Genomic DNA, 25,269 nt, shown 5'->3' on the forward strand with positions numbered 1-25,269 from the left:
CAAGTAGAGGCGCAGATCAACCCAGTGGCCTTCCGGTTGACACTCCCGGAGGGTTCCAGAATGCACCCGGTCTTTCATAGATCAGTGCTCACGCCCTACAGAGAGCCCCACAGGTTTCAAGCACCGGGGAAGGCGCCAGACCCGCTCAGAGAAGCGCCCAAAAAAGGGGGGTCGCCGAAAGGGGAGCCACTTAATGAAGCCACTGAGATTTTAGACTCAAGGTGGGGGGAGGACGGGATTGAATATCTTCTCGCCACGGAGGACACCCCGGCCAGCGCCAACAGGTGGGTGCCGGATTACGCAGTGGAAGAGCAGTTGCTCAAGGAAGAATTCCACACACTTTTCCCGCACAAGCCTATGCCGGCGGGCTTTTTCGAGGATTGTTTGTTCACACCCACACTCTCGGCCAGCACTTTCCGGGGTTTCTCGTCAGCTGAGGACTCGGCTCCGGGAGGCAGCTCTCCGGAGGGATCACTTTCAGGTTTTGGCACGGGGGGATCTTATTGGTGGGAGGACCAACCCGAAGTGGGCTGGCGCAGAGACATGCCGAAGGGGCCCTGGGAGGTGGACCCCCATCAAACAACGGGGAGGAGGGCTCTTGGGTGATTTGGGGTCGAGCGCAGATTTCGAGCACACCGCGCAGGAGATGGAAGCGGAGGAGGTCGTCGTCGACGAGCCCATGGGGGACTTCCCGGACTTATCTCGATGGTTGCAAGCCTCAGGGGACGAGCTGTATCCTGGACTCACCCCTACAACAATGGAGCACCCGGAACCCGCACCGGAAGAGGGGGAGGGGGGAAGGGGGGGCTTCGAGGGGGGGATGGATGTCAGGGGTTCAGAAGGAGAGACACAGGAGGGGGAGCAAATGGAGAGTGAGGAGGAGGAGTACGAGGGGGGCGCAGGCAGTGACAGTGGCCAGAGTTATTCCACAAGCCTCTCTAGCGAATCGGAGGACTCACAGAAGGGAGCGCCGGTGGCCAGAGCAAGGGAGATTCCAAGGGAGAAACCTCAAGAGGGAGGGGCCAGCGGGGAGTCCCTGAACAGCAGCTGGAGATCAGGGCCAGCGTCTCCACCAGAGCGCAGTGGGGAGGGGGAGTCCCAGGAGTCGGGACCAGTGTCCTCACCACCAGAGGGAGGAGAGGAGTCAGGTTTGGCAACACCCACATCAGGAAGCGGGGAAACGGTCAGAAGGAAAGTCACCGGCTGGGCGCGCGCGCCAAGTTCAAATGTACAGGAGCGCGGCACAGCGGGGAGCCCGGGAAGGGAGCCAGGTCCTAAAGCCCGCCGGAGGGAGGGGCAAGACTCAGGAGGCTCCGCGTCAGAGGAGTCCAGGAAGGAGGGAACCCCAGAGGGCAGAAGGACCCAACGCAGGAAAGAGCAGCGCAAGAGGTGGAGCCGGGCTAGAATCTTAAACTGGTGTGGGTGGAGCAGTGAGTCAGAGGGGACTTAGCCGGTCTAGCGTTAAGACGTGGGCCTGCGCGCCCAGAGCTTGGAAATGGAAACTAAACTTCAATAAAGACTTTTGTATATAATATCCACTGGGCATTGGTCCTCTGTGAGCTGGGACCTAGCGGCAGTCCTGACAGTAAGTCCCCTCTCATTTTCACCAATTTTGCAACCTCGTGGAGTGCGGGAAAGCAGCGAGGGGTGAAGATTGGTGCTTCGCGAGCTCACGAAAAACAGGGAAATGACTACCGAAGAGAGGATAGCGAGTTTGCAAAACGCAGTGACGCAGTTGACTGCAGAAATTGCGGCTTCCAGAAAGAAAGAACAGGAAGCAGCTGCTGCCTGCCAGGATCTGCGAACCAGGTTAGAAGTGCTAAGTACACAGAGGCTACCAGCCACCAGACCAGAAGGGATTGGGCTGGGAAACAGAGGAGGGAGCCTGGTATCTCACTTCAATGGGGACCTGCAGGAGTATCCTAACTTCAGAGCAGATGTGATTTATGCATTGCAGTTGCTTGACAAAGACTTTAAAAATGAGGGAGAGAAAGTGGGATTTATTATTTCGCATTTGCGGGGGGAGGCAAAATCGTGGCTGCGCAATCTATGGAGAGACAAGGATCCAGCCCTCCAAAATGCGGCTGCCTTCATTAAAGTGATAGATGCGTGTTTTTTATCTGAGATTGATGTGGATATCGCTAGGAGGGAGATTCACGGACTAAGACAAGGTAAAGCCACTGTGAGGCAATATCATTCACGTTTTTTCGGATTGGTGAATGTACTAGCCTGGGAGAAAGAATCGCCTGCCGTCAGAGACCTGTTCTGGGAGGGGTTGAGCGGAGCTGTGAAAGACGAGATCGCAAGGGGGGGAAGACCCCAAACCACCAAGGAAGTGGTGGAACGGGCACTCTCCATTGGGGTTCGGTTGGAAGGACGCCCTTGGAGCAGGGAGGAAGGGCATTTGGGACGCACGCCAGCGAGAGGACTGCCTCCCTTCCCCAAGGAGGCGGCGCGCGCTCGATCCATGCCTCCGCTGGGAGGGGGAGAGGAGCCGATGGAGATAGGTGGTGCTAAGGCTCACTCCACAGTCGGAGCCCTAACTCCGGGAGCAGTCAAGATGAAGCCTCCTAGAGGAACCAGGAAGTGCTACATCTGCGACAGTGCTCAGCATATGGCAAAAGAGTGTCCCCAGCGGTTTCACAAGCATACTGCAGCCGCAGCGACAGTAACAGACGCAATTCAGCAGAGGGAGTCGCAGCAGGAAAACTCCACTGTCTGGCTGGAGATGGCGTCTCTGGGGACCAGCCAGACAAGTCAGTGAAGCAATCCCCAGGGATCTTACAGCCCACCGACCCCCTCCCACCCAAACCAGTAGTGCAGCTCACCGCATCCCTTCAGCTCCCCAATGGGCTACTTGTGGAAATTCCCATCACCATCGACTCGGGGAGCAATGCAGATTTTATAGACATGCAGTTCCTCCAGCAACATGGCATAGCCCTTCTGCCAGCGGCGGTACCTCTGAAAGTCGTCACAGTGGACGGCAGGGAGCTACTGGGAGGGCAAGTGCTACAGCAGACGCCGCCAATGGTGATGCGCATTGGAAACCACCGTGAGGTCATCAGCTTCAACGTCACCCGCCTGTCAGACACGCCCATAGTGTTGGGAATGAGTTGGCTGGATAGGCACAGCCCGGCATTAGCTTGGTACCAGCGGCAACTGACCTTCGGCTCCTCTTACTGCGCAGAACACTGCATCCTGGCGGACTTGGAAGATGAGGGGCACGAGGATGGACCACAGCTGAACTTGGGCATGTTGCAAGCGGTGCCTAACAAATACAAGGAGTTTTTGGAGGTCTTCTGCGAGAAAGAGGCGGATAAGCTGCCACCCCACAGACCCTACGACTGCAAGATCGACCTCCTGCCCGGGGCGACGCTCCCGACGGGGAAACTGTACTCCATGTCTGAGGATGAATTGCAAGAGCTCAGGGAGTTCATAGATCACAACCTGAAGCGGGGATTCATCCGGGAGTCCAAGGCGGCAGGAGGCAGTCCCGTGTTCTTTGTAAAGAAGCGGGACACGCCCCAAAAGAGGCTGGTCGTTGATTTCCGCTTCTTGAACCTCAAGACCAAGCCCTCAGCATTCCCTATGCCCAAGATCGATGACCTGCTGGCGACGGTGAGGAAGGGTCGCATCTTTACCAAGTTGGATCTGCGCGGAGCGTACAATCTCATTCGCGTACGGGAAGGCGACGAGTGGAAAACAACCATGTTTACGCCGCTGGGCACTTATGAATACAGAGTTATGCCTTTTGGATTAAAAAATGGTTCCCACTGCTTTCAAGCCTTCATGCATCATGTCTTGGCGGGTCTCCTCTACAAGAAGTGCGTCTGCTTCCTGGATGACGTCCTAATCTTCTCGGAATCGCCGGAGGCTCATGAGAGAGATGTTAGGGAAGTTCTGCAGAGGCTGCGGGAGCACAGGCTGTACGCCAAGCTGGAGAAGTGCCAGTTCGACAAGACGGAGGTGGATTTCTTGGGCTACAAACTGTCCGATAAGGGACTGGCTATGGACGGTGCCAAGGTACGTGCAGTACTGGATTGGAAGAGCCCACGCAATAGGAAGGAAGTACAGAGGTTTGTCGGTTTTGCCAACTTTTATCGCAAGTTCATCAAGGGTTTCGCCATGCAGACAGCGGCCATCACCGACACCCTCAGTTCCAAGAAGAAGAGGTTCATCTGGACGGAGCAGGCAGAGCAGTCCTTTCAGAAGCTCAAGCAGCTCTTCGCTTCCGAAGAGAACCTACTGCACGTAAATCCCAGCAGGCCCATGAGAGTGGAGACGGACGCCTCAGACAGGGCCGTGGGAGCCGTTCTGTTGCAGCAAGACCACCAGGGGGACTGGAGGCCGTGCTCTTTCTACTCCAGAAAACTCAGCAAAGCGGAGCAGAACTACACCATTTGGGACAGGGAGTTGCTGGCCATACATGCAGCCTTCAAGGCGTGGCGGCACTTCCTCGTCGGAGCCAAGCACACGGTGCAGGTCCGCACAGACCATAAGAACTTGGAGTACTGGCGCACGGCGAGGTTCCTGAACCAGCGACACATCCGCTGGGCGGAGTTCTTTGCAGATTTCGACTTCAGAATTGAGTACATCCCAGGAAACAGCAACGTCTTGGCGGACGCGCTGTCCAGAAAACCGCAGTATCTGGAGGCAGAGGCACCGGCGGCGGCCAAGCACATTTTCACACCACAGGTGTGGGCATGCGCGTCAGCCACGGTGGACCTGGACGCGGTGCGCCGCGCGCTGCAAACGGACTCGTTCGCCCGAGCCAAGATGGAGGAGGTGTGCAGTGGCAAGGCGAGGGGCGACGAATTCCAAGTGCGAGACGGCCTGCTCCTACGCAAGGGAGTCCTCTACGTACCAGGAGACAGCCTCCGCGCGAAGGTCCTGCAACAGCTGCACGACGCGCCCAGCGCGGGGCACTTCGGCAAGGAGAAGACGGTGGACTTAGTAGCCAGAGACTTTTGGTGGCCTAAGATGCGGGGGGATGTCGCGGACTATGTCAATAGGTGCGACACCTGCCAAAGGGCTAAGCCTGTGCACCAGCCGCCGGCGGGCCTGTTGGAACCGCTACAGACACCGTTCGTACCGTGGGAGAGGGTAGCCCTGGACTTTGTCACAGATCTACCCAGCTCAAGGGGCAAGACGGCAGTGCTCGTGGTAGTGGACCTGTTCACCAAGATGGCCCACTTCATTCCGTGCGCGAAGGTGGCCACGGCCGAGCAGACCGCTAAGATGTTCATAGACCACGTGTTCAAGGTGCACGGCCTACCACGGTCTATTTTGTCCGACCGGGGGCGCCAGTTCATCTCCAACTTCTGGCAAAAGCTGATGGGATTCCTGAACGTCAAGGTCAGCCTGGCGTCGGCGAGACACCCGCAAACTAACGGGCAGGCGGAAAGGGTCAACGCCATCATGCAGCAGTACCTGAGATGCTACGCGAACCAGCAGCCATCGACCTGGGTGGACTATCTACCGTTGGCCGAGTTTGCCTACAACAACACGAAGCACGGGTCCACGGGGGTGACCCCATTTTTCGCCAACTACGGGAGGCATCCCAGAACCTTCCCGGGTCTGGACACAGTGCGGGAGGGGGAGCCACAGGGAGCAGAGGAAGTGGCAGCGGAGTTGCAGGAGATCCACGAGCAGCTCAGGAGGCAGTTAGAGTTGGCAAAACAGGCTTACAAAGTGCAGGCAGATCGACACAGGAGGGTTGGGGAGGACATCCAGGTGGGAGACTGGGTCTGGTTGGCAGCACAAGCAGTTCCAGCCAGATCGTTAGCCAAGAAGAAACTAGGGCACAAGCAGCTAGGGCCTTACCAAGTAGAGGCGCAGATCAACCCAGTGGCCTTCCGGTTGACACTCCCGGAGGGTTCCAGAATGCACCCGGTCTTTCATAGATCAGTGCTCACGCCCTACAGAGAGCCCCACAGGTTTCAAGCACCGGGGAAGGCGCCAGACCCGCTCAGAGAAGCGCCCAAAAAAGGGGGGTCGCCGAAAGGGGAGCCACTTAATGAAGCCACTGAGATTTTAGACTCAAGGTGGGGGGAGGACGGGATTGAATATCTTCTCGCCACGGAGGACACCCCGGCCAGCGCCAACAGGTGGGTGCCGGATTACGCAGTGGAAGAGCAGTTGCTCAAGGAAGAATTCCACACACTTTTCCCGCACAAGCCTATGCCGGCGGGCTTTTTCGAGGATTGTTTGTTCACACCCACACTCTCGGCCAGCACTTTCCGGGGTTTCTCGTCAGCTGAGGACTCGGCTCCGGGAGGCAGCTCTCCGGAGGGATCACTTTCAGGTTTTGGCACGGGGGGATCTTATTGGTGGGAGGACCAACCCGAAGTGGGCTGGCGCAGAGACATGCCGAAGGGGCCCTGGGAGGTGGACCCCCATCAAACAACGGGGAGGAGGGCTCTTGGGTGATTTGGGGTCGAGCGCAGATTTCGAGCACACCGCGCAGGAGATGGAAGCGGAGGAGGTCGTCGTCGACGAGCCCATGGGGGACTTCCCGGACTTATCTCGATGGTTGCAAGCCTCAGGGGACGAGCTGTATCCTGGACTCACCCCTACAACAATGGAGCACCCGGAACCCGCACCGGAAGAGGGGGAGGGGGGAAGGGGGGGCTTCGAGGGGGGGATGGATGTCAGGGGTTCAGAAGGAGAGACACAGGAGGGGGAGCAAATGGAGAGTGAGGAGGAGGAGTACGAGGGGGGCGCAGGCAGTGACAGTGGCCAGAGTTATTCCACAAGCCTCTCTAGCGAATCGGAGGACTCACAGAAGGGAGCGCCGGTGGCCAGAGCAAGGGAGATTCCAAGGGAGAAACCTCAAGAGGGAGGGGCCAGCGGGGAGTCCCTGAACAGCAGCTGGAGATCAGGGCCAGCGTCTCCACCAGAGCGCAGTGGGGAGGGGGAGTCCCAGGAGTCGGGACCAGTGTCCTCACCACCAGAGGGAGGAGAGGAGTCAGGTTTGGCAACACCCACATCAGGAAGCGGGGAAACGGTCAGAAGGAAAGTCACCGGCTGGGCGCGCGCGCCAAGTTCAAATGTACAGGAGCGCGGCACAGCGGGGAGCCCGGGAAGGGAGCCAGGTCCTAAAGCCCGCCGGAGGGAGGGGCAAGACTCAGGAGGCTCCGCGTCAGAGGAGTCCAGGAAGGAGGGAACCCCAGAGGGCAGAAGGACCCAACGCAGGAAAGAGCAGCGCAAGAGGTGGAGCCGGGCTAGAATCTTAAACTGGTGTGGGTGGAGCAGTGAGTCAGAGGGGACTTAGCCGGTCTAGCGTTAAGACGTGGGCCTGCGCGCCCAGAGCTTGGAAATGGAAACTAAACTTCAATAAAGACTTTTGTATATAATATCCACTGGGCGTTGGTCCTCTGTGAGCTGGGACCTAGCGGCAGTCCTGACATCTACTATATTCTGTCATTCAATTTGCCTTAATTTATTTTAGCCTTATCTTACCATAAAATATCTTAAAGCTTAAGACTTAATACTTATTTGTATGTAACTCCTTATATTATTTCTACTAAAGCCAAATAGTTTCCTTCCAGAGAACAGAGGCTTTTGATTCGGAGAGAGGGAGCAGATCTTGAAGTGGGGAGGAGGGCAGTGAGAGAGGGACAATGTTAAGGGAAATCGGCCTCTGGAGCTTCCTTAGTAAGAAAGAGGCTGATGTGAGAAGGAGGCAAAAGGAAACAATAATTTGCTTATTCCAGATGACGTCTACCTTTGCTTAATATTTGTTCCCCGTCAAAGGTATGCAATCTGTGTAAGGTCCTGGGCCACAGAGAGGCTGGCCTCAACCAGAGCCAGGGCTTTTTCGGCCGTGGCCCCGATCTGGTGGAACGCTCTATCACAAGAGACTAGGGCCCTGCAGGACTTGACATCTTTCCGCAGGGCCTGCAAGACAGAGCTGTTCCACCAAGCCTTTGGCCAAGGCACAGCCTGACCCCCTCCTTCGGTAATCCTCACAAAACTCTTGCCCAGTGGTTGCCATGAAACTGATTTTGAATTGATTTTGGAATGTTGTGTTACTTTTATTGTTGTTAGCCGCTCTGAGCCCGGCTTTGGCTGAGGAGGGTGGGATATAAATTAATTTATTATTATTATTATTATTATTATTATTATTATTATTAAATGTCTCCCACCCTAAATAAATCTGTCTTTCTCCATTGCTCACATCAAAGACCTGCTCCCTGCTTTGAAGTGCATCTTGGCAATAGGTGAGGGAGTCCCAGAAGTGGCAGCGCAATGGCCTCCGAGACCCCCTCTGAACGGCCTCTTCTCAGAGGTGGAGTGAAAAGAGGAGCCAGGCAGCTTCCTCAGGTAGGGAAAGAGCAACGGGAGGAGGGAAGAGGCACAGATGGGACAACCCAGCCAGCCTCCCTCTGTGTTGAGTGGGGATGATGGGGACCAAAGAGAAGCTCTGTTTTCTTCCTCTTCTTCTTCCAGGCCCTCTTGACCTTTGAGGAGGTGGCTGTGTTCTTCACGGAGGAGGAGTGGGCTCTGCTGGATCGTGGCCAAAGAGCTCTGCACAAGGAAGTCATGGAGGAGAATTATGAGATGGTGGCCTCTCTAGGTGAGGGCACATTTTTATTCCTCTTGCCTGTTAGACGTTGGAGGTGTGAATCTCCTGTTTGAGCCATTTATTCATGCCATGTAGGAACAAGCAGTAGCCATCGAAAGACCTCTCCTACTCAATGCAGTTGTCTTCTATTCTTTTCAAGCCACCCAAGTTTGCGGCCATCACTGCCCCCTGTGGGAAAATTTCCTAGTTTAACTATGCACTCTGTTTGGAAGGACCTATAGTGGTGCCCCGCAAGACGAACGCCTCGCAAGACGGAAAACCCGCTAGACGAAAGGGTTTTCCGTTTTGGAGGCCCTTCGCAAAACGAATTTCCCTATGGGCTTGCTTCGCAAGACGAAAATGTCTTGCGAGTTCCTGCAGGTTTTTTTCCCCTTTTCCCCTTTTCCTAAGGCGCTAAGCCGCTTATCAGCTGATCCACTGATAAGCCGCTTAACAGCTGATCGCTAAAAGCCGCTAAACCGCTAATAGCGCTAATCCGCTAAGCTGTCAATGGGCTTGCTTCGCAAGACGAAAAAACCGCTATACGAAGAGCCTCGCGGAACGGATTAATTTCGTCTTGCGAGGCACCACTGTACTTTTATCTCAACCTTCCATCATTCTGTCACATGACAAAGACACATGAGAGCAGAAGCAGCAAAGCAGACTGGGAAGTGCTGGGAAGTGCGCAATCATTTGGGCCTACTAAAGTTATTCAGGCCTAACTGCTAACTGCGGAGTCACTCCGACATGTGACTCATTCTCCTTATAAGTGGCAGCCATTTTCTCTCTGTGTTCTCTGTAAGATTTCAGTCAGAGTCAATCTGCCTCAGTTATGAGCAGAGTCAGTATGTAATCTTGTAGCCGCCGAAAACATTTCACAAACAAGTTTTTATCCTGTTTCAACCCCCCCCCCTTTTTTCCCCTCTCCCCCTTCATAGGTTTACATAGAAATGTTTCTCATGTTCCCTGGCTCTGTTCCCGGAAGAGAGTTTGCAACAAGCTATTGCCAAGGTCAGCTAGCCAGAGAGCGAAGGCATTGTTTTAATTCAGCTGCCTTTGTTGCATAAAAAGAGGCTTAGCTAAAAGCTTTTCCAGCCTTAGAGAAAATGAAAAGTGCATTTTGAAAAGTGCTTGACATTTTGAGGCCTGGTTGGGGGGGGGAATTCACAAACAGTTTTCTTTAGGGTAGTCTAAGTGACTGTCCCTCTTCAATCTCAGTCAAACTGTTTGGAACCATGTTGTTTATGAAGAAGTTTATTTTAACTCAGTAAAGCTCTTATTCTTTCACTTAAAAACTCTGCATTATTAATTTACGCTACGCGTCACATTCAGCAGAAAGGAGTCGCTCTTCATCATTTCGGTTCATCCCCTTCATCATTTCGGTTGTCCATTTCCAAACCTCCTCCAACTTTATACTATTCGTTTGGAGGTAAGGAGGACAGAACTGCACACAGTATTCCAAATCAAAATACCAAAATGCTACAAAGCCAGTTTGCAATGTTAATAAATCAAGAAGTGGAATGGAACAGAAAAAGAATGGGGCAGAAATTTTTTGGAAAGTGCTGATAAATCAGGAAAATGGTTGGCTTGGCAGATTTAAAAAAACAAACACAAAATACAATAAAAAAATTTACAGTGGAAGGAAAAGAAATAGAAAATCTGAAAGAAATCAGGAGATGATTTGTGATTTTTTATAGACAGCAATTTTTTTCAGCAGGGGGCTAGTCCACTGTCCCTCAGACCTTGCGGGGGGCCGGACTATACTTTGGGGGGAAATGAACGAATTCCTATGCACCACAAATAACCCAGAGATGCATTTTAAATAAAAGGACACATCAGGAAAATAAATAAAAACATACTGATTCCTGGACCGTCCGTGGGCCGGATTTAAAAGGCGATCGGGCTAGATATAGCTCCCGGGCCTTAGTTTGCCTGCCCATGGCTTAGAATCATAAGAGTTTGAAGGGACCCCACAGGTCATCTAGTCCAGGGACAGATGTTAACTTAACCAGCCTGTCACTTCCATTCACATTTTCTAAAAAAATAAAATGAAAAATTATTCCATTGGCTACTTTCCAATCCTCAGATATGTCCAAGGGACAAATTACATACCAAATATAAGCTGCACCCGCAAATAAGCCGCACGTTTAAATTTCATGGGGTGGAGGAGATAAAAAAGACAATACCTGAATATAAGCCGCTCCCTTAAAATTCAGCAGGCACTCACACACGTTCCGTTTTACTGTATGTCTGTTTCAGCTGCAATATCGTAAAATCCATTTTTTGTAATATTGCAAATTTAAGCCGCACTTTAACTCTTCACTGTTGGGGGAGGGGGGAGTGCGGCTTATATTTGGGCCAATATAAGCTCCCGAAAAAGGCTAACTACAGTGGTACCTCTGGTTACGAACTTAATTCGTTCCGGAGGTCCGTTCTTAACCTGAAACTGTTCTTAACTAGAGGTGTTCTTTCGCTAAAGGGGCCTCTTGTTGCCGCTGCACCGCCAGCACACGATTTCCGTTCTTATCCCGGGGAAAATTTCTCAACTTGAGGTAACTCTTCCAGGTTAGTGGAGTTTGTAACCTGAAGCGTTTGTAACCTGAAGCGTTGTAACTTGAGGTACCCCTGTAGTTTTATTTATTTATTTATTTATTTATTAATTATTATTATTATTATTATTATTATTATTATTATTATTATTATTTTCAACACACTTTTAAGAGTACAGTCATACCTTGGGTTACAGACGCTTCAGGTTGCGCGTTTTCGGGTTACAGACGCGCCGAAACCAGGAAGTACCGGAAAGGGTTACTTCTGGGTTTTGGCGCTCGCACATGTGCTAAATCACACTTTGCGCATGCGCAGATGCGCCAAATCGCAACCCGCGTGTGCGCAGACGGGTTGTGAACACTGTGGGTTGCGAACGTGCCTCCCGCATGGATCACGTTCGCAACCCGAGTGTCTACTGTACCTGTTTCCCTAGAGTTTCTTACTTTAGTTTAGCATGGGTCAGTGACAAATTTTCAAGTGATGTATCTGGTCCGGATATGTGATCCCTTTTCATTGGATCATTGAAATGTAGAGTTGGAAGGGACCCCAAAGGTCATCTAACCCAACCCCCTGCAATGCAAGAATCTCAACTCAAGCATCCATGACAGATGGCCACCCAACCTCTGCTTAAGAACATGCAAGGAAAGAGAGTCCATAACCTCCAGAGAGAGACTGTTCCATTGTCGAACAGCTCTTACCGACAGAAAGCTCTTCCTGATGTTTAGTCGGAATAATAATATTATTATTTTGTATCTTGGATTTGAGGTCATAGGTATATAAGATAAGATAAGAGATAAGATAAATTTATTGTCATTGTCCGTATATACACAGTATACACAACAACGAAAATCAAACACCCAAAGACCGGATTCACATACACATTTGCACATATCTCCAACACTCTCATCCTATTCAGACATAATCTATAAAACAACATAATCCAGAATATAACATAACCTATTAAAAGCATAGCATAACCTAAAACCTATCTCATTCCTTACTACTCACTGCTTGCTATTTCTTACAACTGGCCCTGAGATCATTATTTAGTGCAATCAGAGCTCTTGGATAGAAACTATTCAGAAGGCGTGTGGTTCGTGTTTTCATTGTCCTGTATCTTCTGCCCGAAGGCAACAGTTCAAAGAGGTTGTGAGCAGGATGGGTGGGATCTATCAGGATATTGTGTGACTTCTTCAAGCTGCGAGACGTGAAGATCTCATCCAGGGTTGGTAGTTGGAGCCCAATAACATTCTGGGCAATTTTAATTATTCTCTGTAAAGCTTTTTTATCCATTTCAGAGCTGCTCCCATACCACGATAATATACTATAGGTTAAGACACTCTCAATGGTACTGTGATAATAGGACAGAAGTAGGTGCTGAGATAGATTCAATCCCCTGAGCATTCTCAGGAAATACAACCTCCCCTGCACCTTCCTCACAACCATATTAATATTTGCAGTCCATGAGAGGTCCTCAGAGATGTAAATGCCCAGGTATTTAAAACTACCAACCCTCTCCACCTCCTCGCCATTTATGTGCAATGGTAAAAATACACTTTTCTTTCTCCTAAAGTCAATTATGAGTTCTTTGGTTTTTTTGGTGTTAAGCATAAGATTATTTTCTTTACACCATTGAATTAACCCCTGTACTTCTTTCCTATAAGCAGACTCATCATTCTCACTAATGAGCCCCACCACTGTTGTATCATCCGCAAATTTGATGATTGTGTTGGACTTATACAGTGGGGTGCAATCAAATGTGTACAGGGAATAGAGAAAGGGGCTTAACACACATCCCTGAGGGGCTCCTGTGCTTAATACTAGAGTAGAAGAATAGTAAGGTCCCATTCTCACTGTCTGCGGCCTATCAGTCAGGAAATTCCTTACCCACAAACAGATCTTCTGATGTATACCCAAATTGGTCATTTTAAGGAATAACCTGTCTGGTAGAATTGTATTTGTATATGCATTGATTTGAAATGGCTTTATATTTTGTGGCCCAAAGTAACTAATATTGTCTCTTTCCCTGAAAGAATCAGACCTCAACTCCTGTTGGGAAGAAATACAAGATCCGTTTCTCCAGAATCCCAAAGAAGGGGAGATATCAGCAGGTAGGTGCTTAGTTGAGACTGTAGGATATTCAGAAGCTAACTTCAGATTCAGCTGAGGAGGGAGAGAAGTAGGGAGACATGCTTGAAAATGGTAAAATCAGAGAAGCTGAGAACTGGGCCTGAACTACAATGAGAGTCTCTGCTTTACCTTGCAATTTGAATGACATTTTCTTTTTCTGCCTCAAAACAGGTAATGGGCAGAAGAGTGAGAAATCTGATGAGCCACCCATGGTGTCTGTAGAAAACATGGAGTATGAAGCACAGAAAGAGACCTTTGTAAATCAACAATCAACTGAAAAGTATGTAGGAAATATGTGGGAGAACTGGAAAAAGAACTCCCTTACTACTCAGGATATTGGTGTCCATGTATCCCTGAATCCACAGGAAGAATGCACAGGAAGTAGCAGTGTAGAGTGTGGAAAGAGCTTCAGTCAGAGTGGAAGTGTTAGTTTACATCAAGGAACCCAAACAGGGGAGAAAATGTTTAAGTGCACGGAGTGTGGAAAGAGCTTAAGCAGTGCTGGTAACCTTGTCAAGCATAAAAAAACCCACACAGGGGAGAAACCGTTCAAATGCATGGAGTGTGGAAAGAGTTTCAGCCAGAGCGGAAACCTTATTGCACATCAAAGAACCCACACAGGGGAGAAACCATTTAAATGTATTGTGTGTGGAAAGTGTTTCAGTCTCAATCACCATCTTATGTTACATCAAAGAACCCATACTGGGGAGAAACCACATACATCCATGGAGTGTGGGAAAAGCGTCTGTTCGAGTAGTGTCCTTATTGTGCATCAAAGAACCCACACCGGGGGAAATCGATTTAAACCTATGTTGTGTGAAAAGACTTTCAGTCAAAATCACCATCTTACTTTACATCAGAGATCCCACACTGGGGAAAAACTGCATAAATGCATAGAGTGTGGAAAGAGCTTCAGTCATAGGAGTAACCTTAATTTACATGAAAGAACCCACACTGGGGAGAAACCATCTGAATGTATGGTGTGTGGAAAGAGCTTCAGCCAGAGTGGAAACCTTACTGCACATCAAAGAACCCACACAGCAGAGAAACCATTTAAATGTATGGTATGTGGAAAGAGTTTCACTTTTAGTCACTCTCTTACTTTACATCAAAGAACCCACACTGAGGAGAAACCATTTGAATGCATGGAGTGTGGAAAGAGCTTCAATTGTTGGAGCGCACTTACTGTACATCAAAGAACACACACTGGGGAGAAACCGTATGAATGCATGGAGTGTAAAAAGACCTTTCGGCGTAGGAGTAACCTTACTTTCCATCAAAGAGCCCACACCGGGGAGAAACCATTCAAATGTATGGAGTGTGGAAAGAGCTTCAGACATAGCGGAAGCCTTACTGCACATCAAAGGACCCACACTGGGGAGAAACCATTTCAATGTATGGAGTGTGGAAAGAGTTTTAGTCTCAATTATTATCTTACTTTACATCAAAGAACCCACACTGGGGAGAAACCATTTTTATGCATGAAGTGTGGAAAGAGCTTCACTTGTAGGAGTGCACTTACTATACATCAGAGAACCCACACTGGGGAGAAACCTTTGGAATGCATGGAGTGTGGGAAGGGCTTCAGTTGTAGGAGTGGACTGACTGTGCATCAAAGAGCCCACACAGGGGAAAAACCATTTCAATGCCTTGAGTGTGGAAAGAGTTTCCGTCGTAGGAGTAACCTTACTTTACATCAAAGAACCCACACTGGGGAGAAACCATTTAAATGTATGGAGTGTGGAAAGAGCTTCAGCCAGAGTGGAAACCTTGCTACACATCAAAGAACCCACATAGCAGAGAATGGAGCATGAGAAGAGCTGCAATGTACTATGTTGTAAGGTTTTGTTCCTGCTTGGTGAGAAAAAACTGTCAACAGTGAAGCCTAATGGAACCGAACTGTCAAAAGTACAATGTATGGCAGCTATGTTTCATCTTAGAGTTATGCAAAGTAATCAATGCCCATTTACAGCCGCCATAATTGATTATAAGGGGGAAAGAAGAAATTCCTAGCACTGCTATGTTAAGTGTCTGAGGCGGTATCCGCACTCTGCCTAATGTTTGGGCCGGCCCTGTTTGAAATTTGGAATGGGGCACAGATTTGGTGTAAATCCAAGTGGTGGAAAAGGAGGTAAGACAAAGCATAGCTCCTTGGTCAGAGGTGTGGCTAAAGGCACCGTTCCGCTGCCATCACCCTTTCCTTTAAGGAAAACGGTCACGTATCTCAGGTATCACAAGGCGACTACAAGCAACGACTGATTGACATGCATTTGATATGTGCATCGTGCATTGTGACAAGCCGGAAGGGGGCAGAATGGGGAGGGGGCAGGCTTATGAGTACTTCACCATCATACACCAATTGCGAGTGGCCTGTATTTGGGGTCTTCTGGTGGTTTAGGATGTCTACTTGGGAAATGGGATATACCGTATTTTTTATAAGACTCACTTTTTCCCTCCTAAAAAGTAAGGGGAAATGTGTGTGCGTCTTATGGGGCGAATGCAGGCTGTGCAGCTATCCCAGAAGCCAGAACAGCAAGAGTGATTGTTGCTTTCACTGCGCAGTGATCCCTCTTGCTGTTCTGGCTTCTGAGATTCAGAATATATTTTTTCTTGTTTTCCTCTTCCAAAAACTAGGTGCGTCTTGTCTGGTGTGTCTTATAGAGCAAAAAATACGGTATTTGACTCTACACGTTGAAAATGAGCCACAGGTCAGTCCCTCCAAAGAGAAGGGGGTGCAGGACCTTAAAACCTGAGCTGCTCTAGCAGCTTTAATCCCACCCCTTTTCATGACGGGGTCCACAGTGCATCTTCCATACCAGCGGGAGACTGGCCATTTGCTGTGTTACGCATTAGTACACTAGAAATACTGTATTGCTTGTGAATAGGCTATGCTTAGTCCAGGTAAAGAGCTACAGCAGTCGTCTTTGTTTTGTAATCTCTAACCTGGGGTGGTGGTGTTTTTTTGTTTTGTTTTGTTTTGCTTTGCTTTTAGGCCTCCTACCTTTTTTTCTAAATAAAGTGTCACAATCTGACCGGCTCTTCAGACTGTCCTGTCACTGGGGCTCTTTTGAGTACCAACCTTTAATCTATTCAGAAGCATATCAAATATCAACATAGAGGATGTTTTGATTAAAACTGCTGCAGTGGTAGCCTTTCAATAATAATAATAACAATAATAATAATTTTATTTATACCCCACCCATCTGGCTGGGTTTCCCCAGCCACTCTGGGCAGATTCCAAACAATAAATAATAATAATAATTTTTTAAAATTATTTATACCCCAGTCAGAGCTGGGCTCAGGGCAGCTAACACCAGTAAAATTACAATAATAACATAATAGCACGGGGGGCATTTAAAATACGGGTTAAAATACAATTTAAAATGCAGCCTCATTTTAATAGTAGCCCGTAGATCAAAACCGTAAGGGGAGGGGAACATAAGGGTCAGACCGAGTCCAAACCAAAGGCCAGCCGGAAAAGCTCTGTCTTGCAGGCCCTGCAGAAAGATGTCAAGTCTTGCAGGGCCCTAGTCTCTTGTGACAGAGCATTCTGCCAAGTTGGGGCCAGTGCTGAAAAGGCCCTGGCCCTAGTTGAAACCAATCTAACCTCCTTGAGGCTCGGGACCACCAAAGTGTTGTTATTTGTGGACCTTAAGGTCCTCCGTGGGGCATACCAGGAGAGGCAGTCCCGTAGGTATGTGGGTCCTAGGCCGCATAGGGCTTTAAAGGTCAAAACCATTACCTAAACCTGACCCTGTACTCCACTGGGAGCCAGTGCAGTTGGTAAAGCACTGGATGAATGTGATATTAAAAATATGATACAGCATTAAATATTAAAATCTTCCCTAAACAGGACTGCCTTCAGATGTCTTCTAAAAGTCAGATAGTTGCTTATTTCCTTGACATCTGGTGGGAGGGCGCTACACAGGGCGAGTGCCACCACCTAGAAGGCCCTCTGCCTGGTTCCCTATAACTTCGCTCCTTGCAGTGGGGGAACCGCCAGAAGGCCCCTGGACCATCCGGATTGAACGATGGGAGTGGAGATGAATCCAAAATGTTTGGTTATCTCCACACTTGTCAGAGATAAATTTCTCGTTTTAATCAGTGGAAATCTGATTTGCTTTCTTTTCACATATACAAATCTCTTACAAATCAAATTTCCACTGATCCAAAGGAGAAATTTATCTCTGACAAATGTGGAGGTAACCAAACGCTTTGGATTCATATTACCAAATTCTCCTCTTGAAAAGGGGAGATGGGCTACACATATTGCCATTTTGGTAGCGCCAACTCAGTCTCATAAAGGATGCTTAGTTTAAAGCAGTTGAATGTGTCCCCTCGAGTGATTTATGGGGTGTCAGACCACCAATTTGCAGATGGCATCAAACTGGGAGGCGTAGCTCATAACCGAAAGCCACACCCAGTGGGAGGCTGATCGAAGAAGGAGGCAAAAAGAGCAAAGAATTTGCTTTTTTCAAAGGTGGGAAGCAGCCCCCCCCTTTCAAAATTCAAGGATGGGGGGCTGACAAGCTGGGGTTGCCTTGCTAGAAAGTGAACACCCTGGCTGGAAATGCCCATGTTGGGGGGGGGGGGAGAGGAACCGGTGAGAGTTGGCTGCGCTGCTTTTGTGCCCCAAAACTGGAAGAGAGAGGCACATTTTGGATTTCCTGAACCCTGAAAAAGCACCTGCTCACTTTCCCTTCTGGAAGGGAAATGGGCGCATTGGTGACGGGATTTGAAACTGATTAGGGTCTTAAGGACCTTTTAAATAGCCTCAAGACTGGAGGAATTAAATAAATGCCCCCTCCTCCCCAACTGGACGTGGGGCAAAGTGAGAGGAGGAAACGGGTTCCCCCCTCCAGTAGATTTTGATGCTCTTTCTTTCCTGAGAGAGATCAAATCCAGGGTGCAGGATGGGCCCAGTGCAGGCATAAAAACATGCTTTTTGGGGGCGGGATTGCAATGCAATGCAGTGCTGGTGGGATGTGGAGACAGAAAGAGAGCAAACAGGGAAGCTGCCTGACAGGTGGGGGGAGGGACCCCCCCAAAATGAAGGGAGGTGGGTGCACACCTGATTCATCCTCGTTGGGGAGAAGATTCAGGGATTCTTCCTGAAGGTACATATACACAAACAGGTAAATGATCTTGAAAATGCTAAATGCCTATATTCCATTTCCAACTTCCTCTTTGATCTTTGATTTATGTAAAAGGTAAAGGGACCCCTAACCATTAGGTCCAGTCGTGGCTGATTCTGGGGTTGTGGCGCTCATCTCGCTTTATTGGCCGAGGGAGCCGGCGTACAGTCAATGTGGCCAGCATGACTAAGCCGCTTCTGGCGAACCAGAGCAGCGCACAGAAACACCGCTTACCTTCCTGCCGGAGCGGTACCTATTTATCTACTTGCACTTTGACGTGTTTCTTTGTTCTTCCTTTTGCTACGAACATACCCATAAAAGCCTTTTTTGTTGCTTTTAACCTCTCTAGCAAGCCTGAGTTCATTCTGTGCTTTAGCTTTTCTGACTTTGTGTCTACACGTGCTGGCTATTTGTTTGAATTCCTCTTTGGTGGTTCCCCCCTTTTCCATTTTTTGTACACATCCTTTTTAAATCTTAACTCAGTTAAAAGTTCTTTAGATAGCCACCCTGGCTTCTTTAGGCACCTTCCATGTTTCTGTCTCATTGGTATTGCCTGAAGTTGTGCTTTTACTATCTCCCTCTTAACAAACTCCCAGCCATCATGAACTCCCTTTCCTTTTAGTATTACTGTCCATGGGATCTCACCCTAGGTTTTATGAAGTCGGCTTTCTTAAAGTCAAGAAATTGAGTCCTAGTATGCTTGGCTGCTCCTTTCCGCTGTATAGTAAACTTCAGAAGAGCATGATCACTCGCGCCTAATGATCCTTCCACTTCTACCCTACTAACCAGGTCATCAACATTGGTTAGGACCAGATCTAAAATGGCTGTTCCTCTTGTTGGTTCTCCCACTTTCTGGACAACGAAGTTGTCTGCAAGGCTAGTGAGGAATCTGTTTGACCTTATGCTCTTGGCTGAGTTTGACATCCAGCAAATATCTGGGTAATTGAAGTCCCCCATTACCGGTATCTACTTGCACTTTGACGTGCTTTCGAACTGCTAGGTGGGCAGGAGCAGGGACCGAGCAACGGGAGCTTACCCCGTCGCGGGGATTCATACTGCGACCTGCTGATCGGCAAGCCCTAGGCTCTGTGGTTTAACCCACGGTGCCACCCACGTCCCAATCTTTTACATACTCTTGATGTAATTCAGGATCAGGACAAGGGTCCATCCTCCTGTATCCTGCTCTCCCAGTGGGAAACCAGATGCCCATTTGGGGAATCCTGGATGCTTTGGGAACTTCATCCATCTCCCATGAGCCAGCCAGCTGTTCCTGGTGTGTCTCCTTGGCCTTTATATATTTTGCCTTTTATTGAGTTTACCTGATTTCATAGAGTTGGAAGGGAGTCTGGAAGTCTGGAAGTCTTCTAGCCCAACCCTCTGCAACGCAGAAAAATGCTTAGCTGTCTATGGAGGTGCAGGTCAATTCGGCGTCCAGGGCAGCTGTCTACCAGCTCCATCTGGTACGCAGGCTGAGACCTTTTTAAATCTCAGCTTATCTGTAAGCTCAATGCAATCCTGAGTCTTTCAGCAAGGGAAGACCCTGTGTGGCAATACCTATAGCCCATAATATGCATCCAAAATGATTGGTTATCTTTACAATTGCCAGAGGGAAATTTATTTTAGTTCAAAGGAAACCTGATTTCTAGGGACACCTGTACAGGTGAAAAAAAGCAGTAGTTCTAAGATGAAGGCTATACATTCAGCTGTTTTGCTCCAGACATCCTTTACGCTGATATTTGATGTGCTTGTGGGTAGGCTAAATGTTGGTACTCAAAATAGTTTCAGTGACAGCACTGCAGAAAATCCGCCTGCTCCTTACCAATCAGAAACATGAGAGGAGAGTCAAAAGTTCCTTTATTGTGCTGTGCAGCAGAGTGTTTCCAAGAGATTGTTCCCAAAGTCTGGACCCTAGGGTGTTGCCCGCAGGGGTCAGTTTCACAGACAAAGAAAATAATACAAAACCAATTATAAGTCGCCCAAACTTCTCATTCCCTTATTTGGAAAACAAGCACCCTGCTGCTGGCTGCAACTGTGTTCCAAGCCTGTAACCTTAATTCTGCTGACATAACTCTTACCAAACTTCAACATACTACTGTGCCTGTGCGTCCAATAGCCTAATACTGCTGCTTTATTAATACTGCAAAAATAGAGGCTCATTGTGTAGCCTTTCTAGGCCCTTTAACCATGGGTTACGCCCGGGGAGAGACAAAAGAGTCAAAGGACACCAAGGAAAGAGAAAGAGCTTTATTCTGCCATTCCGGGGGGGGGGGGGGAGAGAGAGGCACCTGTGTGATGGATTCACAAAACAGGCAGCTGAAAACATTTTACAAGCAGGTTTTTGTCCCCCCTTTTTCCCTCTCCCCCTTCATAGGTTTACATAGAAATGTTTATCTTGTTCCCTGGCTCTGTTCCCGGAAGAGAGTTTGCAACAAGCTAAATGTGCTATTGCCAAGGTCAGTTGGCCTAAGAGCGAAAGGCATTGTTTTAATTCAGCTGCCTTTGTTATATAGAAATTGCTTAGCTAAAAGCTTTTTTAGCCTTAGAGAAAATGAAAAGTGCAGTTTGAAAAGTGCTTGAGGCTTTGAGGGCTGGTTGGGGGGGGGGCGGGAGGAATTCACAAACAGTTTTTAAGGGTAACCTAACTGACTGCCCCCCTTCAATTGTTAGTCAGGAAATGTTCACTTCCACAACAGGAAATGTTGCTCCTCCAGACTGCTGTGCCTGTGCACTTTTGACCCCTTACTTCATGCGCGCATGCAATCTTTGAAGGGAGACTGCTTGTGCATTTATGATTACAAGTAGGGGCAGGGTGTGCTGTGCCCAGGGCAGCTGTCTCCCAGCTCCATCTGGTACGCAGGCTGAGACCCTACCTGCCCACAGACTGTCTTGCCAGAGTGGTGCATGCTTTAGTTATCTCCCGCTTGGACTACTGCAATGCGCTCTACTACCTTTGAAGGTGACCCAGAAACGGCCCCGTACAGCTGATGAAGCGTCACCACCCCCATCATTCAGACTAGACACTGAGGTCCTCACCTGAGGGCCTTCTGGTGGTTCCCTCACTGTGAGAAGTTACAGGGAACCCGGCAGAGGGACCCTTGGTTGTGGCGCCCTCCCTGTGGAAGACCCTCCCATCAGATGTCAAGGAGATCAAGAATTACAAAACTTTTAGAAGGTATTGTTTAGGGAAGTTTTTAGTGCCTGAGATTGCAATGTGTTTTTAATATTCTGTTGGGAGCCGCCCAGAGTGGCTGGAGAAATCCAGCCAGATGGGCGGGGTAGAAGAAGAAGAGTTTGGATTTGATATCCCGCCTTTCACTCCCCTTCAGGAGTCTCAAAGCGGCTAACATTCTCCTTTCCCTTCCTCCCCCACAACAAACACTCTGTGAGGTAAGTGGTGCTGAGAGACTTCAGAGAAGTGTGACTGGCCCAAGGTCACCCAGCAGCTGCATGTGGAGGAGCGGAGACGCGAGCCCGGTTCCCCAGATTAGAAGACTACCGCTCTTAACCACTACACCACACTGGTTCCACACTGGGTATAAATAATAATAATAATAATAATAATAATAATAATAATAATAATTTCCCCCATTTCCTCCAAGGAGGTCAAGGTGAGCTCTGTGGTTCTCCACCTCTCTTTTTATCCTCACAACCACCCTGTGAGATAGGCTGTGCTGTGCTGCAGTGGGTGGCCCAAGGTCACCTACTGATCAGATGGTTACCCTGGTCTCCCAGGTGCAACACAGGAGCCACTTGCAGGACCTTGACATGGCATTACAGTGGTGCCTCGCAAGACGAAAAGAATCCATTCCGCGATTCTCTTCGTCTAGCGGTTTTTTCTTCTTGCGAAGCAAGCCCATTGGCAGCTTAGCGGATTCGCGCTATGAGCGGTCTAGCGGCTCTTAGCGATCAGCTGTTAGCAGCTTATCAGCAGATCAGCTGTTAAGTGGCTTAGCAGCTTAGGAAAAGGGGGGGGAGCGAAAAAAAACCGCGGGAACTCGCAAGATTTTTTCGTCTTGCGAAGCAACCCCATAGAGAAATTTGTTTAGCGAAGCGCCTCCAAAACGGAAACCCTTTCGTCTAGCGGGTTTTCTGTCTTGCGAGGCGTTCGTTTTGCGGGGCACCACTGTAATACATTTCGTTAGGCCTCAGAAGTCCAACCTTTTTTCTGGAAAGCAGCTCCAATGCACAGCAAGCTGCCTTCCAGGGAGTCAGGTAATTGGTTGATCTAGACCAGGAATCTCTTCACTGACTGGCACCAACACCCGGGATTTCAGATGGGTGATTCTTCCCATTTCCCCTTTCCATCTCTCCCAACAGACTTGGCTTCAAACAGGGGAACCAGTCGCCACTTGCCTTCAGCGCCCAACACACTTCCTAGCCAACTTTGTTGCTTTTGCATGTATTTTGCATCTTTTTCTTTTAAATAGTAGCATAGGCTAGCGTTTTATCTTCCTTTATTTTTTAGGAAGCAGAAGCACTGCTGTGTGTCGCCCTCGCAAAAGGATGGGTTCTCTGCTCCCCCGGGGGTGGACTTAAAATGTAGCGATTTGAACAGGCATGGTGTGGGCGCAGCTGATCGCTATGGTGGACAAACAGGAAGTCCACAAATGTAGATATTTTTGATTTAGAAGGTCATAAACATAGGTTTGGATGGCATGCATATTTATGGTTCGAGAAAACAAAGATGCATACAGCTTTTCAGAATCATATAATAAGAAAATCAATTTTTAGTGTATGGGAGAAGTATAAAAATCTGTTTGAGCAAAAACCACCCAGGAGACTTTCCCCTTTGGAGGCAATACAATGGTACCTTGGGTTAAGTACTTAATTCGTTCCGGAGGTCCGTACTTAACCTGAAACTGTTTTTAACCTGAAGCACCACTTTAGCTAATGGGGCCTCCTGCTGCCACCACGCCACCACCGCTTGATATTTCTGTTCTCATCCTGAAGCAAAGTACTTAACCCGAGGTAATATTTCTGGGTTAGCGGAGTCTGTAACCTGAAGCGTATGTAACCTGAGGTACCACTGTATCCCTGAAAAAATTGAATATGAGAAGTAATTGGCCAACATATAAATGTCTGTTAAGTTGAAAATCACTTAAAATTAAAAGACTTTGAAGAGATAAAGGAGGCTGTAATATATTGGTTACATTATTAGCAATTAAATGATAAGATAGATAAAAGAAAGGTTATAGTTATGAGATACCAAGATTCCAATAACAGCTTCTAGAAAACAATATTAAAATACTGTCAAAAATGTCTAGCTCCTGGAATGGAAAACAAAAGATGAAAAGGTTAAATCGGTAACGATACATTGGGCAAAGGATTTAGGACATAACATACAGAAGACAGATTGGGAGTTTTGGAAAACAGATTTGAAGTTTACAACATGTACGCTGAAAGAAAATTGTATGAAAGTGATTATCGGTGGTATTTGACTCTTACTAAGTCAACTAAAAGGTACAGAACAAGTTCAAATATCTGCTGGAAGTGTAAGGGAAAGGAAAGAACCTTTTATCACATGTGGTGGACGTGTAAGGTAATAAAATCATTTTGGGAAATGGTATATAATGAATTGGAAAAAAAGCTTTAAATAACTTTTGTTTAAAAAAACCCAGAAGCTTTTGTATTAGGAATTATAGGTACTGAGATCCCAAAAGAACAGACAAGACTCTTTATGTATGCGAAAACTGCTGCACGTATGCTACTAGCCCAAAGATGGAAGAAAAAAAAATCCTGACCAGACTTTAAAACACACTTAGAATGAATATTGTTATTAAGACCCATGTAAGGGAAGGGGGGGACGCAGGTGGCGCTGTGGGTTAAAGCCTCAGCGCCCAGGACTTGCCGATCGAAAGGTCGGCGGTTCGAATCCCTGCGGCGGGGTGCGCTCCCGCTGCTCGGTCCCAACGCCTGCCAACCTAGCAGTTTGAAAGCACCTCTGGGTGCAAGTAGATAAATAGGGACCGCTTACCAGCGGGAAGGTAAACGGCATTTCCGTGTGCGGCTCTGGCTCGCCAGAGCAGCGATCTCACGCTGGCCACGTGACCCAGAAGTGTCTCCGGACAGTGCTGGCCCCTGGCCTCTTAAGTGAGATGGGCGCACAACCCCAGAGTCTGTCAAGACTGGCTCGTACGGGAAGGGGTACCTTTACCTTTACCTTTTAAGGGAAGGGGGGAAGTTAGGACATTCAGTGAATCTCAACAAATGGTTATATAAATTTATATTTGTAAAAACAAAAACAATACATTTGCAAACCCCCCCCCAAAAAAAAACACACACAAAAGATCTGAAGGGGGAAAGAACCCCAAATATCTTCAAAACCTGTAGCATGTGGGTCTGGCAATTTTGCCAGAGAACCCACTCTAAGAGAAAGTTAAGGAATGGAGGCGAAGAAAGGGGATGGAGCGTTAAGGAGACCCAGGTTCTTTCCAGCTGGAGCAAGAAGCCCATTGACTTCTAAATCTAAGGGATCATTCTTGGTCAAGGCATGCAGAGGGAGAGGGGAGGGGAATCTTGAGATGAGCAGCTTCTACCACTTATACTATTTTGTGCCAGAGTTCCTTCCATCTTCACCTCGCCCAGCTTGCAAATTAAGAATGTGAAAGAATATCCTCCTTAGTGAGCTGTGATGGGAACTTTTTGCCTTCAAATTCTCTGGATGGCCCCCATTCAGGAGTTGCCTAGATTGTACCTGGCAACTGAACCTGCATTTATTGACTCCTCTGTGAAGTGTGAGGGGCTGAGCATATATCTGATGCAGACTTGCACCAAGGGCAGCAGAGGAGCTCAGGATGGAGCCTCACCTGTCGTATTAAAGGTAAAAGGTAAAGGACCCCTGACAGTTAAGTCCAGTCGCGAACGACTCTTGGGTTGCGGCGCTCATCT

General features: G+C 48.5%; 1 protein-coding gene across 3 annotated transcripts in view; it reads left to right on the plus strand.

The window, feature by feature from the left end:
* The first annotated feature begins 8,153 nt into the window (after positions 1–8,153).
* Positions 8,154–25,269, plus strand: part of LOC310837460 (uncharacterized protein) — a 187,045-nt gene continuing 169,929 nt past the window's right edge. Inside the window, exons 1-4 of one of the 3 annotated variants that reach the window (XM_083724084.1) lie at positions 8,154–8,325; positions 8,452–8,578; positions 13,150–13,227; positions 13,418–15,629. In XM_083724084.1, the coding sequence (XP_083580210.1) occupies positions 8,251–8,325; positions 8,452–8,578; positions 13,150–13,227; positions 13,418–15,060 (1,923 nt within the window). In that variant the 5' untranslated portion in view covers positions 8,154–8,250 and the 3' untranslated portion in view covers positions 15,061–15,629. Of the gene's footprint in view, positions 8,326–8,451; positions 8,579–13,149; positions 13,228–13,417; positions 15,630–25,269 lie in introns of those variants that run through there. The other 2 variants (XM_083724085.1, XM_083724086.1) reach the window with 2 other exon arrangements.

The sequence above is a fragment of the Podarcis gaigeae genome (assembly GCF_964106915.1).
Source record: "Podarcis gaigeae genome assembly, chromosome: 2".
Taxonomy (NCBI): Eukaryota; Metazoa; Chordata; class Lepidosauria; order Squamata; family Lacertidae; genus Podarcis; species Podarcis gaigeae.